At 45.2% G+C, this 14301-nt stretch overlaps 1 protein-coding gene across 1 annotated transcript in view; it reads left to right on the top strand.

The window, feature by feature from the left end:
• Positions 1 to 8378, top strand: part of ATCAY (ataxia, cerebellar, Cayman type) — a 30671-nt gene extending 22293 nt beyond the window's left edge. Inside the window, 5 exon segments of the mRNA XM_015407052.1 lie at positions 1907 to 2005; positions 4487 to 4522; positions 4654 to 4689; positions 6458 to 6490; positions 7500 to 8378. Coding sequence (XP_015262538.1) covers positions 1907 to 2005; positions 4487 to 4522; positions 4654 to 4689; positions 6458 to 6490; positions 7500 to 7509 — 214 coding nt within the window. The 3' untranslated portion in view covers positions 7510 to 8378.
• Positions 8379 to 14301: the final 5923 nt, after the last annotated feature.

The raw sequence follows: 14301 nt of genomic DNA, 5'->3' as shown, positions 1-14301 counted from the left end.
TCTTAACCACTTGAGCCACCGCAGCTCCCTAATGGTAGTACTTGAAATAAATATGTTAATTTAGGTTTCCAGAACATTTTTACACTCCCAATTCTGGAAGTTATATTTAAAGACTCTCTCCACCTTTTCCTGTCTCTTGTTATTTTTCTCCAGACATTATTATAGTTTTTCTCTACAATCTTATTAATATTCTGATGTATTTCTACTCCTAAATATCTAAATCTCTTGACTCCCAATCCTATTTTGGTTAATATGTTGATTTATTTCCTTTCCTCTCAATTCACATTATGGTATAATACTTCTGATTTCATCATATTAATTTTTAAACCTGACATTGTTTCAAAATCCTCTAGTATCACCTTTGTCTCTTTAATTCCTTCCTTTGGGTTGGACATTATTATTCTTATATCATCTGCAAACAGATTAATCTTCATCTCTTCTTTGCCAATTTTACAACCTTCTATCCTTCCTGAATTTCTAATTCTTTCCACTAATTGTTCAATCGCCATTATGAACAAAAAGGGTGAAAGTGGGCATCCTTGTCTTACTCCCCTTGTAATTGGAAATTGTGCAGTGTGTTCACCATTTATTCGAACTGCCGCTGAGCCTTCTCTATATATTTCATGTATGGTTTTTATAAATCCCTGACCAATGCCATATTTCGACATTATATTCCACAAGAATTCATGAGATAATGTATCAAATGCTTTATATACATCTAGTTTAAGCAAACCTATTTTCCCCAAACGGCAGTGACTTAATACATTTAATATGTTTCTAATCGGGTGGGCTATACTTCTATTTTTAACAAAACCATACTGATCATCTTTTATTACTTTGGGAGTGATATTTTTTGAGTCTATTTGCCATTATTTTAGCAAAGATTTTATAATCTTGATTTAATAGGCTTATCGGCCTATAGGAACCCACTTCCTGAGGGTCCCTCTGTGGTTTTAATAATATTGTTATTTCTGCTGTCCTCCAAGTGTCAGGTGCATTTCCTCCCTTTAGTATAGTATTAAAGACTGTACATAGTTCCGGTACTAAAATTTCTCTCATTTCCTTATAGAATTCCGCTGTAAATCCGTCCATACCCGGTGATTTGCCTGTTTTTAAGCCTTTTATTACTTGTTCTATTCCTTTTCAGCCCTGGCCCCCACCTGGTGGAATGAGCTCCCATACGAGATCAGGGCCCTGCGGGACCTTTTACAGTTCCGCAGAGCATGCAAGACGGAGCTCTTCCGCCAGGCTTTTAACTAGAGTGACGGACGTCCCTCCCTCTTTTCTGGGTCTTCCCTCAGCGGGTCAGAACTGCTTACCAGAGATGGCATCTGTGAGACTTAATTCTAATGACAACTGCACCGGCTGAAAGATAGAGTTGTGATTAAAAAAAAAAAAAAAGGATAGAGTTGTGATTTATTAGTGTTTTAATTGTATTTTTACTATTCCTTTGTATTTTATATATTGTATTTTTATTAAATCTGATGTCCCCTGCCCTGAGCCTGCCATGCGGGGAGGGCGGGATAGAAGTCGAATAAAATAAAAAAATTAACTGGCTGGATCCTGTCGGAAGTTGGATGCTGGACTGATGCAGCCAGACAGTTAAATCCATCTAATTCAGCCGGACCTTTAAGTCAATGGCCTTCTCTTCTTCCCTGCTCCATGACTGCTACAATGCCTGTAACCTAAATCCAGTATGATAAACTCAGATTTACATATCTTAAAAGCCAGTGTGGTATCTTGGCCAAAGTACCAGACACAGGTCTGGAAAACCAGTATGCAGAATTAATTATACCATCCTTGGAAGGTCAAGCTAGCAATCCTAGAGGGGGTTTATAAACACAAATCAACGGTAATCTGTGTATATTGTATATACTGCATGGATTCTCTCTGTCTGTCTCCCTAGTGTGAAGTTTATCAGTAAGATCCAGTACGTTCACACACTGGAGGAACTAGAAAGCATTATCCCCATGGAGCACGTCCAGATTCCAGTTTGTGTCCTACAGTAAGCGATGCAAATTTAGGTTTCTTAACTTTTGGCAGCATTCCACAGCCCATTCGTTTCTCCTCCTCATCCCCCCCCCCATCATCTCGCCCCGTTTGACCGCTTAACCGCCCACTTTCTGCAACTCTCCATTTAAGGAGTAAAGAAAGGGTTTAGGTAGCAGCAATGAAGGGGGGAAAAGGTCACGAGTACAAAAGAAACCACGATAATTTTAAAGGCATTTGAAAATTGCTGAGTCCAGCCAACAGGCTTCTTAAATACAAAGAGAGATAGTGCTACCAGGGAGCAATGCTCCCTCTAAGCTGTGGAGTCTTGTGAGCAGAAATCCTACTTGGTGAGCGACTGACATTAAAGTTGTGAGTGAGCAATTTGACTCCTGCCTAAATTAGTTTCCCCTGGAGCCCTCCTTCCTGAGCTAAGACAAAAATCTGTGAGCCGTAGGCTAAAAAACTGTGAGCTGGCTCACACTGACTCAGCTTAGAGGGAACACTGCCAGGTAGTCCAGTGCCAGGTGGGTCTTTGCCTTTGCCAGTTTCCATGGTGAAAAAATGTGTAAGATTCTTTGGTCCCTTCGTCCGGAGCCTCGGTTGCTCAGGGGGTCGGTAAACGGGGCTCTCCCTCAGTGGAGGACTTCCGACCATAGTGTTCTAGGCTTTGGAGCTCCTGCACTGAGCAGGGGGTTGGATTAAATGTCCTAGAAGGCCTCTTCCAACTCTACGATAGTATGATCCTCCCTCTTGGCCTTGGGCCCATGAATAGGCCTGCAGTAGAAGTTGCCAACATCCAGGTGGCACCTGGAGATCTCCCGCTACTACAATGGCTCTCCAGACAACCAAGATCAGTTCTCCTGGAGAAAATGGCTGCTTCGGAGGGTGGACTCTGTGGCATTATGCCCTTCTGAGGTCCCTCCCCTCCCCAAGTCCCACCCTCCCTAGCCTCCGCCCCCAAAATCTCCAGGTATTTCCCAACCCTACCTGCCATCTTGGGACAATGTCACGTGATGATGTGTTTGGAAAAATACTCCATCTTAATGGTATTTTATTGTTTCGTGTAAGCTTCCAGTCCTTGAGAAGCGTTCTGCATTGAGAGGTGGGGATAGAATTAGAGATGTAAAATTTCCGGACATTTTGAAGCTCGGGAAAAAACCCATTTTTTTTCGGGGCGGGACGAAAGTTTTCGGGAAAAAATGAAAAAAATGCTACATTAGCTTTTTTTTTTGTCTTTTCCAGATTGAAAGTCATTGTGTTACTTTAGGAACATAAAATATGACTATGGACGTTTTTACTTGGCATGAAACTATCACAACCAGCATATTAAAAATATAGTGTATCCAAACAATTATTTCAAACAGAATACCCACCCACATGCAAAACCAAAACTGAAACTTTTTTATTTTCTTCTGACAATCGCACCTCCTAAAGGAAGAAATGCATCTTGTTCTTGCATTGGAGGGTTCAGTTTTTAACCTAGGACTTGCTTGTCCTCAGTGCACAGAAATTAGATCAATCTGATACCATATATATATAAATGATTTGGAAAATATTTGAACACCTTGTCCTAAAATATTTTATTCATTATGTTAAAATAAAACGTTCCATTTTTTTTCTTTTTTCAATTTTTCCAATTTTTTTGGGGGAAAAAAGACTTCAGGAAAAAAACGGGGGGGGGGGAATGGGTTTTTTTTCGAATTTTTCCGGTTTTTTTCTGGGCCTTCACATCTCTAGATAGAATACAGGCTTTCAATGGGAATGCATGCATATCTGTACCATCCTTGTTCCACTGGAATTATGCGGCAGTCTCTCTCTATGACTAACATATTTCTTAGCAGTGGCTCAAGTGGTTAAGACACTGAGCTGCAGACTGGAAAGTCTGTAGTTCAGCAGTTCGAAACCCTAGTGCCACGTGCCAGAGTGAGCTTCCATCTCCGGCCCCAGCTCCTGCCAACCTAGCAGTGCAAAAGCAAGAAACTGCAAGTAGATAAATAGGTACTGCTTCAGTGGGAAGGTAACAGCGTTCCGTGCGCCTTGGTGTTTAGTCATGCCAGACACATGACCACGGAAACGTCTTCGGACAGCGCTGGCTCTTCGGCTTGGAAATGGAGATGAGCACCGCCCCTTAGAGTCGGATTCGACTGGCTTTCGAGCCAGGGAAACCTTTACATTTTAAAAGCAAAACATGAGATTGCACGTTGATAACTCAGTATGTTTATGAAACACAGACTAACTATGGCAAGCTGTGATCCTGGACAAATCACATGGGTACAGATGTGCACCTCAAAGGTCCTTTCACTTCATGAGAGGACCCAGAAATAAAGCTCATGTATAATTTGGTCAACAGCAAATGCTCTCAATCCTTTAGCAGATAAGAAATCTCAAAAACGAGGTGAAGAGTGCTGAGGAACCAGAAGGGAATTTTTTCATGTGAAAACAATGTGAAATTGTGGGACTGAAGAGCTAAACTAATTCTTTTTCTTCACTTTAGGTTTGAAGAAGAGAGAAACAGAGCAAGAAAAGAAAGGTAGGGAAGAACTTCAGTGCGTGTGGGAAAACCTTGTGTCCTTCCCATAAAATTTGGGAGGGTATTATTGTTCTTCACCGTGTACCCATTTGGGGAAGCAGTGTATTTGAAACTTCAATTTATCTTTGCAGGGCAGAAGAGAAACAGGACATGGCTGAGAGAGAGAGGTAGCTACTTCTTTTTGATCTCCAAGAATACCAGAGTCGACCTCAGGCAGTTTCCCTGACCTTGCAAGAATTAATATTTTGTGATAAGTAGTCACGGCAGCGAATTGGGCCTTGTATCGTGGAGGACGGAACCACCAATGGTTATTAGGCATGGTGGCTAAATGGAACCTCCATGTTCAGAGGCAATCTACCTCTGCATGTGTTGCTGAGGAGCAACCTGGGGAGGTCCTTTGGCCTCCCTGCCCTGCTTGGGAGTCTTCCAAAGGTCTTCTGTAGCTGGCCAGTGGGGGAAACAGGATGACCTTTCAGTCTGGTATCCAGCAAGGCTCTTCATGTGTTGTTATGTGTTGCTTAAAAGATGCATGTCATGGAATCTTCTCTGCTGAGATCCCTGTATCTCTCTGACCCCAGCTGTGCATTCTACACATGTTTTTGATCTCTGAGAATACCAGTCTTTGGCTGTGGTCACACTGGCGGCTTGGTGCGATATGGGGCTGCCTCTAATTGAACCGGTTTAAAGTGTTGTGGGGCATATCAGCCACACAGCACACCCCGCTGTGGGTTACCCACGGAGACATCCACATTATTGCAGAGCCTCAGCCATGAAGCGCACTGCATAAAAATTCCAAAATTCATGCATGTGCACAAGTGTGCATGCCCGTGCACATGCGCGCATAGGCAATTTTTTTAAAAAAACGCCTCCCTAGCAACAGAATGGATCTGCAGGTTCAGACTGCCAAATCCGTTCTGAGTGCACTCCCCCACGTTCAGGCATCCGGCCATGCGCAATGACTGCGCGGGGAACCAAAACCACCACTTGTGATGTGGTGCCTTTTTAACCTGGCTCCCAGTCGTCCTATGACAGGATAGGTATGGCTGGGGAATGCCTGACAGATGTGGCTGTCTGACCACGCCCATTTGATCCGGAGGGGAGGAGTGCCTGTGTCGGGCCAAACCGCCCGTGTGATCACGGCCTTTGTTGGACCCCAGATTTGCAACCCTGCCATCACCCGGAGAAATGTCCTATTTTGGCCAGAAGGCTCCAAAAGCCTATCGATTATCCCGTGGACATAGGTGCGCATGCAGAAGCCAGAAAAGGTGTGGACAAGCACCGTGACACCCCACAGGCACCACGTTGGAGACCCCTGCTGGTGGGCAGCCATATCAGATATTCTTCCGATCTTGAAAAACTACTGCAAGGTTCCTTCCCGTCCCTGCTCAGAACCAGCATTTCTTTCTTTTCTTTTTTAAATATTTTTTTAATTTGCTTTTTAAGATTTTAGAAATAATGACATCATCCAATCTTCTTATAATAGTTGCGGAGATTTTCACATTTCCTATAAAGTAAACATAAATATATATTTTGCACTATCATTTAAACATTAGCCAATGTGACTATACGAATCGTTTCATGCAGTATCTATTAATTTGTTTCCCTTCATCCACTTAGCCAAAATTGATCCCTTTGCACCATCTGTAAAAACAAAGCCAATAATTATCAAATACCTCAGAACTTTTTTCTTGAATAATAAAGGTTCATTTCTCCATCTCTGCTACGTCAAAGAGCTTATAAATAAATTCTTGTTTAGTCGGAATATCTTCGTCTTTTGGCAAACACAATCCTAGCTGTCGTCAAGATTTGCATAGTTAAATATAAGAACCAGCATTTCTTATGGCGAAAATCCACCCGAGAGACGGGTAGTGCAGAATCAACAAACAAATGCGTGTTAATGAAGTTATTTACTGTTGTGTCTGTATTCCCAAACAGGCCTCTGATGCCAGTGGAGGCTCAGGAAACAAGGTCTGGGTTTTTTCCCTCTCTTTTAATCAATTTAGCATTAGAGTGCATTTAGCCTTTAGAGTGACCAAATTTCTGGTTGGGCGAGGGGAAGGGGGACAGAACCCTCATTCCATTGCAGGCTTGTAAATGACCAGTCCCTCATTATGCCTTCTCTAAACCGGGGCTAATGCCGGCAGGAAGGGAAATGAGGGGTTACGTCTACCTTGGATTTAATCAGATGCTGGTAACCAGGGGTCATTTTGTAGGAAAAGAGGTGCAGGAGCTCATTAGCATAGCTCATTAGCATAACTCATTTGCATGTGCCACACCCCCTGACATCACCGGAAGTGTGTCAGAAGGCAACACCCACCACTCAGGCTCCACTGGACTGTTTTGGATTGCTAGCTATTATTTATTTATTTATTTCATTCGGTTTAGCTATGGGGGGGCATGCAGATCTGCCCTCACAGAGGAGGGAGAGCTTGTACCTGAAGGCAGGCCGGGGTGTGTGTGCAACTTACTTGGCTGCTTCTTGCTCCTCGTGGCCCTGCGCTGTTGCGGTGCTTGGAGATGGCAGTCATAAATACTTTGGCCTCCCTCCAAGGGCTGCTGTAATCATTACTTGCCATGCTGCATATGACTTGAATCCTTATGCTGAATTACAGGTCTGCAGCCTTCAGGTACTCAATATTTTCCACTGGACTGTTTTGGATTGCTAGCTATTATTTATTTATTTATTTCATTCGGTTTAGCTATGGGGGGGCATGCAGATCTGCCCTCACAGAGGAGGGAGAGCTTGTACCTGAAGGCAGGCCGGGGTGTGTGTGCAACTTACTTGGCTGCTTCTTGCTCCTCGTGGCCCTGCGCTGTTGCGGTGCTTGGAGATGGCAGTCATAAATACTTTGGCCTCCCTCCAAGGGCTGCTGTAATCATTACTTGCCATGCTGCATATGACTTGAATCCTTATGCTGAATTACAGGTCTGCAGCCTTCAGGTACTCAATATTTTCCTCTCCCTCTCTCTGTTCCAGCATGTCATGAAGGAAGGGACAGGGTCCAAAGGTGGCCTCGACTTGGTTTGTTATCCACTGTAAAATGACCTTCCCGATGTTAAGACTTCGTGCCCATCTCATTCTCAACAAGATCCAGGAAAGCCCGCCTCCCCCATCTCAAAGACCTCAAGTCCACTACAGGAAAGAACAAGAAAAAGGCCACAAGACGTTCTGTTGCAGAACACAGAGATAAATAGCGCTTTCCATGAAATGGTTCCGAGCGCTGAAAGTTTTGCATCTGTCGCAGAGATTCCGTGGTGTGCAGGCACATATCTGTGTGTGTTAAAAACAAACAAACAACGCTTCAGGATATTAGAGCATCCAGCCCTGAACTAAGAGAAAGAAGGGCGCTCTCTCTCTCTCTTTTTTAACGCAAAGCTCTTCCTTCCCTTGCTGCAGGCCGGCAGCACCATGACACTGGGCTTGCAAAAGTTCTTATGCAAGGCATTGTAACGGAGACCGTCGCCCTGTACGTCGATTGGAGTGGGAAACGTACAATGCACGCCTCTTATGAAGTTTGCGCTGCCTCTTTGACGCATCGGAAGCGCCTGCTTGCTTTTGTCTTGCTTCCAAAAAAGACCCCACCCTCTGGCCATCTTATCAACTGAGCTCACGCTGCAGCCCCATGGGTGAAAGTAAACTTTATTTGCCATGGCCGCTCTAGAAGAAAGAGAAAGGATTGTTACTCTAGAGGAAGGAGAAAGGATCTTGGGCGCCATGTCCCAGAAATGTTCCAACTGCACCTTTCACACAACGATACGGATGTGAAGGGACTCAGGAGAGGAAATCCACATGGCTTCTATTATCTTCATGATACCAGACAATCGTCTTTATACCCCCCCCAAAAAAAAGCTGCAAAACCCAGGGGTTAGTAAGAGAGACCCCCCCCATTCTCCTTTGGCATGTGGGGGGAGGAGGAAACAATTCAAGACCCAAACGGCAGAGCGTATTCTGTACAACGAGGGAAGACTTACCACAATCTTGGGCTTAAATGTAATGAAAGAAAACTCCTTGACAGCAGTGTTCCCTCTAAGCTTGAGTCAGTGTGAGCCAGCTCACAGTTTTTTAGCCTTCAGCTCGCAGATTTCTGTCTTAGCTCAGGAAGGATGGCTCCAGAGCAATGTAATTTATGCAGTGGCCAAATCGTTCGCTCACAATTTTAATGCCAGTAGCTCACGAATTAGAATCTTTGCTCACAAGACTCCACAGCTTAGAGGGAACATTGCTTGACAGTCGTGTCATTCTTCTTCCAGCAAAGAACCCAGGGCAGCATTAACCCTCACAACTGTCCTGGAAGACTGGCTTCGCTGAGAGAGAGAGAGACAGAGAGAGACAGAGAGAGAGAGAGAGATCCTAGCCGAAGATTATCAAGGGAACTTTGTGGCAGAGTGAGAACCGGAAGCCACAGTGTTGGGGGGGGGGGCTAGCTGCTATTCCCCCCCCTCAGCTTTGCAAGTGCAAAAGCCGTTCATGCACACGCAAAGCCAAAATCAGCCGTTTGCTCCCTTCGAGAGTCACGTCAAGTTTATTGCGATCAAAGATCAGTTACATGTACTCCCTTCGGAACAACCTGTGCCACTGAAAAGTCACCGGGCGGTTCAGTCCTGGAAGATCAAAACTCTGCCAAGCTCAGTTCATCTTGCAGTTCATTTTTTTTGGACTCGGTAAAGTGCCACGTGGGGGCGGGCCTGGCGAGACAACCATTTCGTTGCTTCTCTCGGCTGCAAGGAAGCCGAGGGGGCCCTTTCTGAGTCCTCCGGAGATGACCTTCTCTGTGTAACAAGAGCGTGCTTCCTTTTCTTTCGACTGCGGAGCAGGGAAATGCACAGCTGGCTGGCCTGTTTGCCTCATCCTCTGATGGGCAGCACCCACCCAGGGAGCAGGAGGTGAAAAGGCAAGGGGGGGGCATGTCTTCAACTACAGCTTGAAGCAAACCATGCTGCAGTAGCCACAGAAGCAAAAAAAAAGACAAGAAAATCAATCAGGACTATCTGCTTTATGTCACAGAAACATTCTGACATTTGTGGATCCAAATGGCTTCCTGGACTCTTCAATCATAGCCCTTTCCTGGCAAAGGAAGGAGAATTTATATCTTACAGGGGTTCGCCACATGCGCACACCGCAAATCACTGGTGTTCTGGGAAATGTGCCGTACACACAATCACGGTGTTTCGAAAGATCATGCCTCCGGTTGTGGAGGCATCCAGAGTCTCTGGAAGAAATAGCGGTTGGACAATTTTAAAACATCTTTTTAAGAATGTAAGAAACTGCCTTGTATTGAGTGGGACTGTTGGCCGATAAAGCCCAGAGCTCTCTTATTAACTCTGACTTCGAGTTCTTGGGAAGGGACAGGCTGTTTCCAGCACTGCTAAACCTTTAACTGGAGGTGCCAGGGATAGAAAGGAGGACCTTATCCATGCAAAGAGCATGTGCTCTTTGACAGAGCTGTAGGGAACAAAGAAATTGGAAAAAAACCCAACACGGAATAATACCACCACCAGCATGTTCTCAAAATGGACATCGGGCAGGTCCACACAGGAGCGGGGGACTGGCCCCTTTCCCTCTAGAAATTCATGGGATCACAACGGTTCTGTTTTTGCTTGCTTCTCTATGGAAGGTTAATTTGCTACGCATTTTTGCTTTCAATGAATGAAATAACTAAGTCATTTGGGGACCGGAAAGACACACATTGGGATGTTTGGCTAAAGAGTAGAAAAGACAAAACGATGAAAGGTTTTGGAAATACGGGACCCAATGACCTCACAGTTGGAAGTGGCTCAACATATTCTTGAGCCAACATATCTGTAAGACCTCCAAGGATACTGGCTGGTACACATAAACAAACAATTTTCATTTCTCCATCCCTGGGAACACAGAAACGTTTCATGTTCATATATAGTAAAAATAATAGTGGATTAAACAATACGAATATAATGGTCATGGGTTGTATCCTACCATGCTCCGCTCATGGCGGCACCATCCTCCAGGGCTGGCGACCCCCAGGTGGGGCCTGGTGTTTCTCCAGAATTTCAGCTGATCCCCAGATGAGAGTTTACCTGGAGGAAATGGCAGCTTTGGAGTGTGGACTCTATGAGAACCAGTTTGGTGTAGTGGCTAATTACACGCACTCTAATTTGGGAAAACCGGATTTGATTCCCCACTCCTCTTGCAGCTGCTGGATGACCTTGGGCAAGCCGTAGTTCTCTCAGAGCTGTTCTCGGATTAAAAAAAAACAGTTTCTGTCAGAGCTCTCTCAACCCCGCCTACCTCACAGGGTGCCTGTTGTGGGGAGGGGGAGGAGTTTGTAAGCCGCTCTGAGACGCCGAGTGAAGGGCGGGGTATAAATCCAAACTCCTCTTCTGTACCATCATATCCCTTCTGCAGGCAGTGCACCCAAATCTTTAGGAACTTCCCAAGCTAAAGTTGGCAACCCTGTTATAGGGTTGCCAGTCTCCAGGCGGGGCCTGGAGATCTCCCGGAATCGACACTCCAGACTACAGAGCTCAGTTCCTCTGGAGAAAATGGGCTGCTCTAGAGGGTGGGCTCCGTGGGAGCATAACCTGCTGGACTCCCTCCCCTCTCCAAAACCTCCCCAGGCTCCAGCCCCAAATCTCCAGGAATTCCAAACCTGGAGATGGCAACCCTACCTATTCAAAAGGTTTCTAGTCCTTATTCAGGTTAGAACAGATCAAAGGGAGTCCTTCTTCACCCAAAGAGTGATGAACACATGGGATTCACTGCCACAGGAGGTGGCGGTGGCCACAAGCATGGACGGCTTCAAGAGGGAATTAAATAAGCATATGGAGCAGAGGTCCATCCGTGGCTCTTAGCCACAAGGTAGAGATAGGAACTCTCGGTCTGGGGCAAGGGATGCTCTGTCTTCTTGGTGCTTGGGGGGGGCAACAGTGGGGGGGGGCTTCTATTGTCCTAGCCCCACTGCTGGACCTCCTGGTGGCACCTGGTATTTTTGGCCACTGTGTGACAGAGTCTTGGACTGCATGGGCCATTGGCCTGACCCAACATTGGCTTCTGTCCTTATGTTTTCCCACTGGCAGAAAAGTTTATTGCGTCAAAGGGTGGTACCGCTATTAGCTGGGGGGAGTGGCAGAATACAACATCTTTCGCCATCAGGTAGCACTTGGGGGGGCGTTTAAAGGAGATACCTCAAATTGGAGCAAGGGAAATATCCCATGAGAGCGGTCTTCTGTGCCGGAGGGGCTGTGCGGGAAGCCATCTGAACGCAGTTTGTGGGAGAGGCCTTTGGGGTGGACTGCAGCAGTCACTGCCTAGAAATGTATCAGCGTTAGACATTTTCATAGAATTGCATTGGAAACAACTGTCCACTGCGCGCCTCCTTCAACAAGGACGCGCTGTGACACCTATGCGCATGCGCAAAAGGTTTTTTTAAAAACCCCACCGCGCATGCCTCCTTCAGTGGACGCCATCTAGACAATCCACAACAGAGGCAGCGTGCGGTAAGGTGATTCACCAGGTCATGCTACGATGGATTAAAAAGATCGGGATAAAACTCAGGTTGGCATAATGGCGGGATTAGCTGCCCGTCTGAATGCACTCCATGTTTCTAGCAGAATGGCGTTATTTGCCTTAGCAACAAGGAAAATCAGAATGAGTTTAGTATTTAATGCAAAGTAGAAGGAGTACTGGAGTATACTGATATATTTTGTTTTATTGTTTACATTACCATTTTATAGTCTGATGTATTATGGCCTGTGGCTAAAACAATAAACTCGATACTACAAAATACAGGCGGCTTTCCCCACCCAATGGGGTGGAAGTTGCTAAGGGGAGGCAAATTTAGCAGAAACGCCACTGGGAGAGAAATCATCCCCACCACTACAGAAAAGATTTCAGCCTCCCCCTCTGCATTTTGCAAAAGGAATGAGAACGTTAGGAAGGGAGCCGCACACAGTTCAGCATCGTTTGGCATCAGAAACAAAAACAGAGAAAGATTGTCCTCGCTCGGGCTTCATTTTATAGCAGCCTAACTTTAATAAGCAGAAGACTGAGATAGCCATGGAGGTGGGGCATTGAAGCCCATTATTGGTGTGTAGTTTTGAATCAAACCCATCACTTCTCGGCCTTTTGGCGAAGATCAAGTGTAAGTCATATAAAACCCAGTATGGGAAACCTCTCGCTTTGCTCATCTACAGACTTTCTCCAAAATATGTTTCAAGCCTGTCCTTCTAGCAAAGATCCCAGGGGAGCCAAAGGAGAGATGAAGCTGTGCATAGACACTGGGGTTGCCAGCTCTGGCTGGGGAAATACCTGGAGATTTGGGAGGGCGGAGTCTGGGGAGGGGAGGGGCCTCAGCAGAGTACAGTGCCCTGGAGTCCAGCCTCCAAAGCAGCCATTTTCTCGAGGTGAATGGATCTCTGTTTGGAGATCAGTTGTAATAGCAGGAGATCTCCAGGCCCCACCTGGAGGGTCAAACAACAAATATATACACTGCAAAAACCTTATTTATAAGTTAAAGTATTCTATATGTTCCATCTTATAAAGTGCATTGTGTATTATTCATAATATTCTAAAACAGGTATATATTCATTACATGCGATATCAACAATAATAATCAGTTTGTACACCTGCTTCTCCTTGCTTGAAAGTCTTCTAAAGGGGGAAGTTTCCTTTTGGGGTTACATTGAAGTTTAAATTGATGTTTGTTGCTGGTCCTACAAAAGGTCCATTAAGCAGCTGACAATCATAGATGGAGCACTCCTGTCTTTGTTGTTTGACTCTTCTAACACTGCAGAGCGAGTTTCCACACCCACCTGGAGGGTGGCAACCCTAGTAGACCCTGGATAGACTTCCTTGAAATCCCAGCTTTTTTTAAAAAAAAAGCACGTTTCTAGTCCTTAAGGCGGCGAAAGTATGCTTGAAATTCTAGAAGCCAAAGGGAAGAAGTCAGTAGGATTTTGAGAAGAATCAGGAGGCAGGACTGTTACCCTGCACAGCTCCTTGTTCCCACAGCAAAAGAAATGATGGGAAACGATTCTTAAACCGTAGATTGCAATTACAAATGTGCAGATTTATTTATCTAAAATGTCTATTTAAATATGTATGGTTTTATATCGGTTTGTATTTGGATCACCTTTGGTGCAGCATTTCTTTGTAATACAAAGCATGCAGACCTCTTGATCGTAGCTTAAGAAAAAGGGTGGTCTGCTCTGAAAATCTGGTCGAAGAAAAGGGCTGGGATGCATTATGTAGTGTTCGAAACAAGCCAGTAGGAAGCCCTGAGGTGGCCGGGAACATGTAAAGAATGGGTTTGGAAATCTGTTCTCAGCGCCGTAACTGCACACTTTTACGAACATTAGAAACAAGTATGTGTCTCTCCTGGAGAGTTTAAAATCTAAAGGTATACCAGGGGAGACTAAAAAGGAATGAATAGATGTAATTGATGTTGAGTGTACTTAACGTTCACATTTTGGACAGGAAAGTGTAGGTGGCCTCTGGCTTTAAAAGGAGGAGTAAAATGCATGGCAGAGGAGACAGGAGTTGACCACCAGCTATTAACCTCAATAGCTGAATGGATCCTCCATGTTCAGAGACAGGCTACCTCAGAATTTCATTGCCTGAGGCAAGTCACAGGAGAAGGGCTCTTGCCCTTTGTGGTCTGCCCAAAAGCATCTAACTGATTCGTTAGATGCTAAGCCAGATGGGTCTTCAGTCTAATTCAGCAGGGCACATATATTCCTACATTCTTATGCATCCTAACACAGCCAAGTCCTGCCTCACCGCAGCCAGTACCTATTCTGTGGAC

The sequence above is a fragment of the Gekko japonicus genome, unplaced genomic scaffold, assembly GCF_001447785.1.
Source record: "Gekko japonicus isolate JY-2015 unplaced genomic scaffold, Gekko_japonicus_V1.1 scaffold2133, whole genome shotgun sequence".
NCBI lineage: Eukaryota > Metazoa > Chordata > Lepidosauria > Squamata > Gekkonidae > Gekko > Gekko japonicus.
The sequence above is the reverse complement of the archived record's forward strand: the minus strand, read 5'-3'. Positions and strand labels throughout refer to the sequence as shown.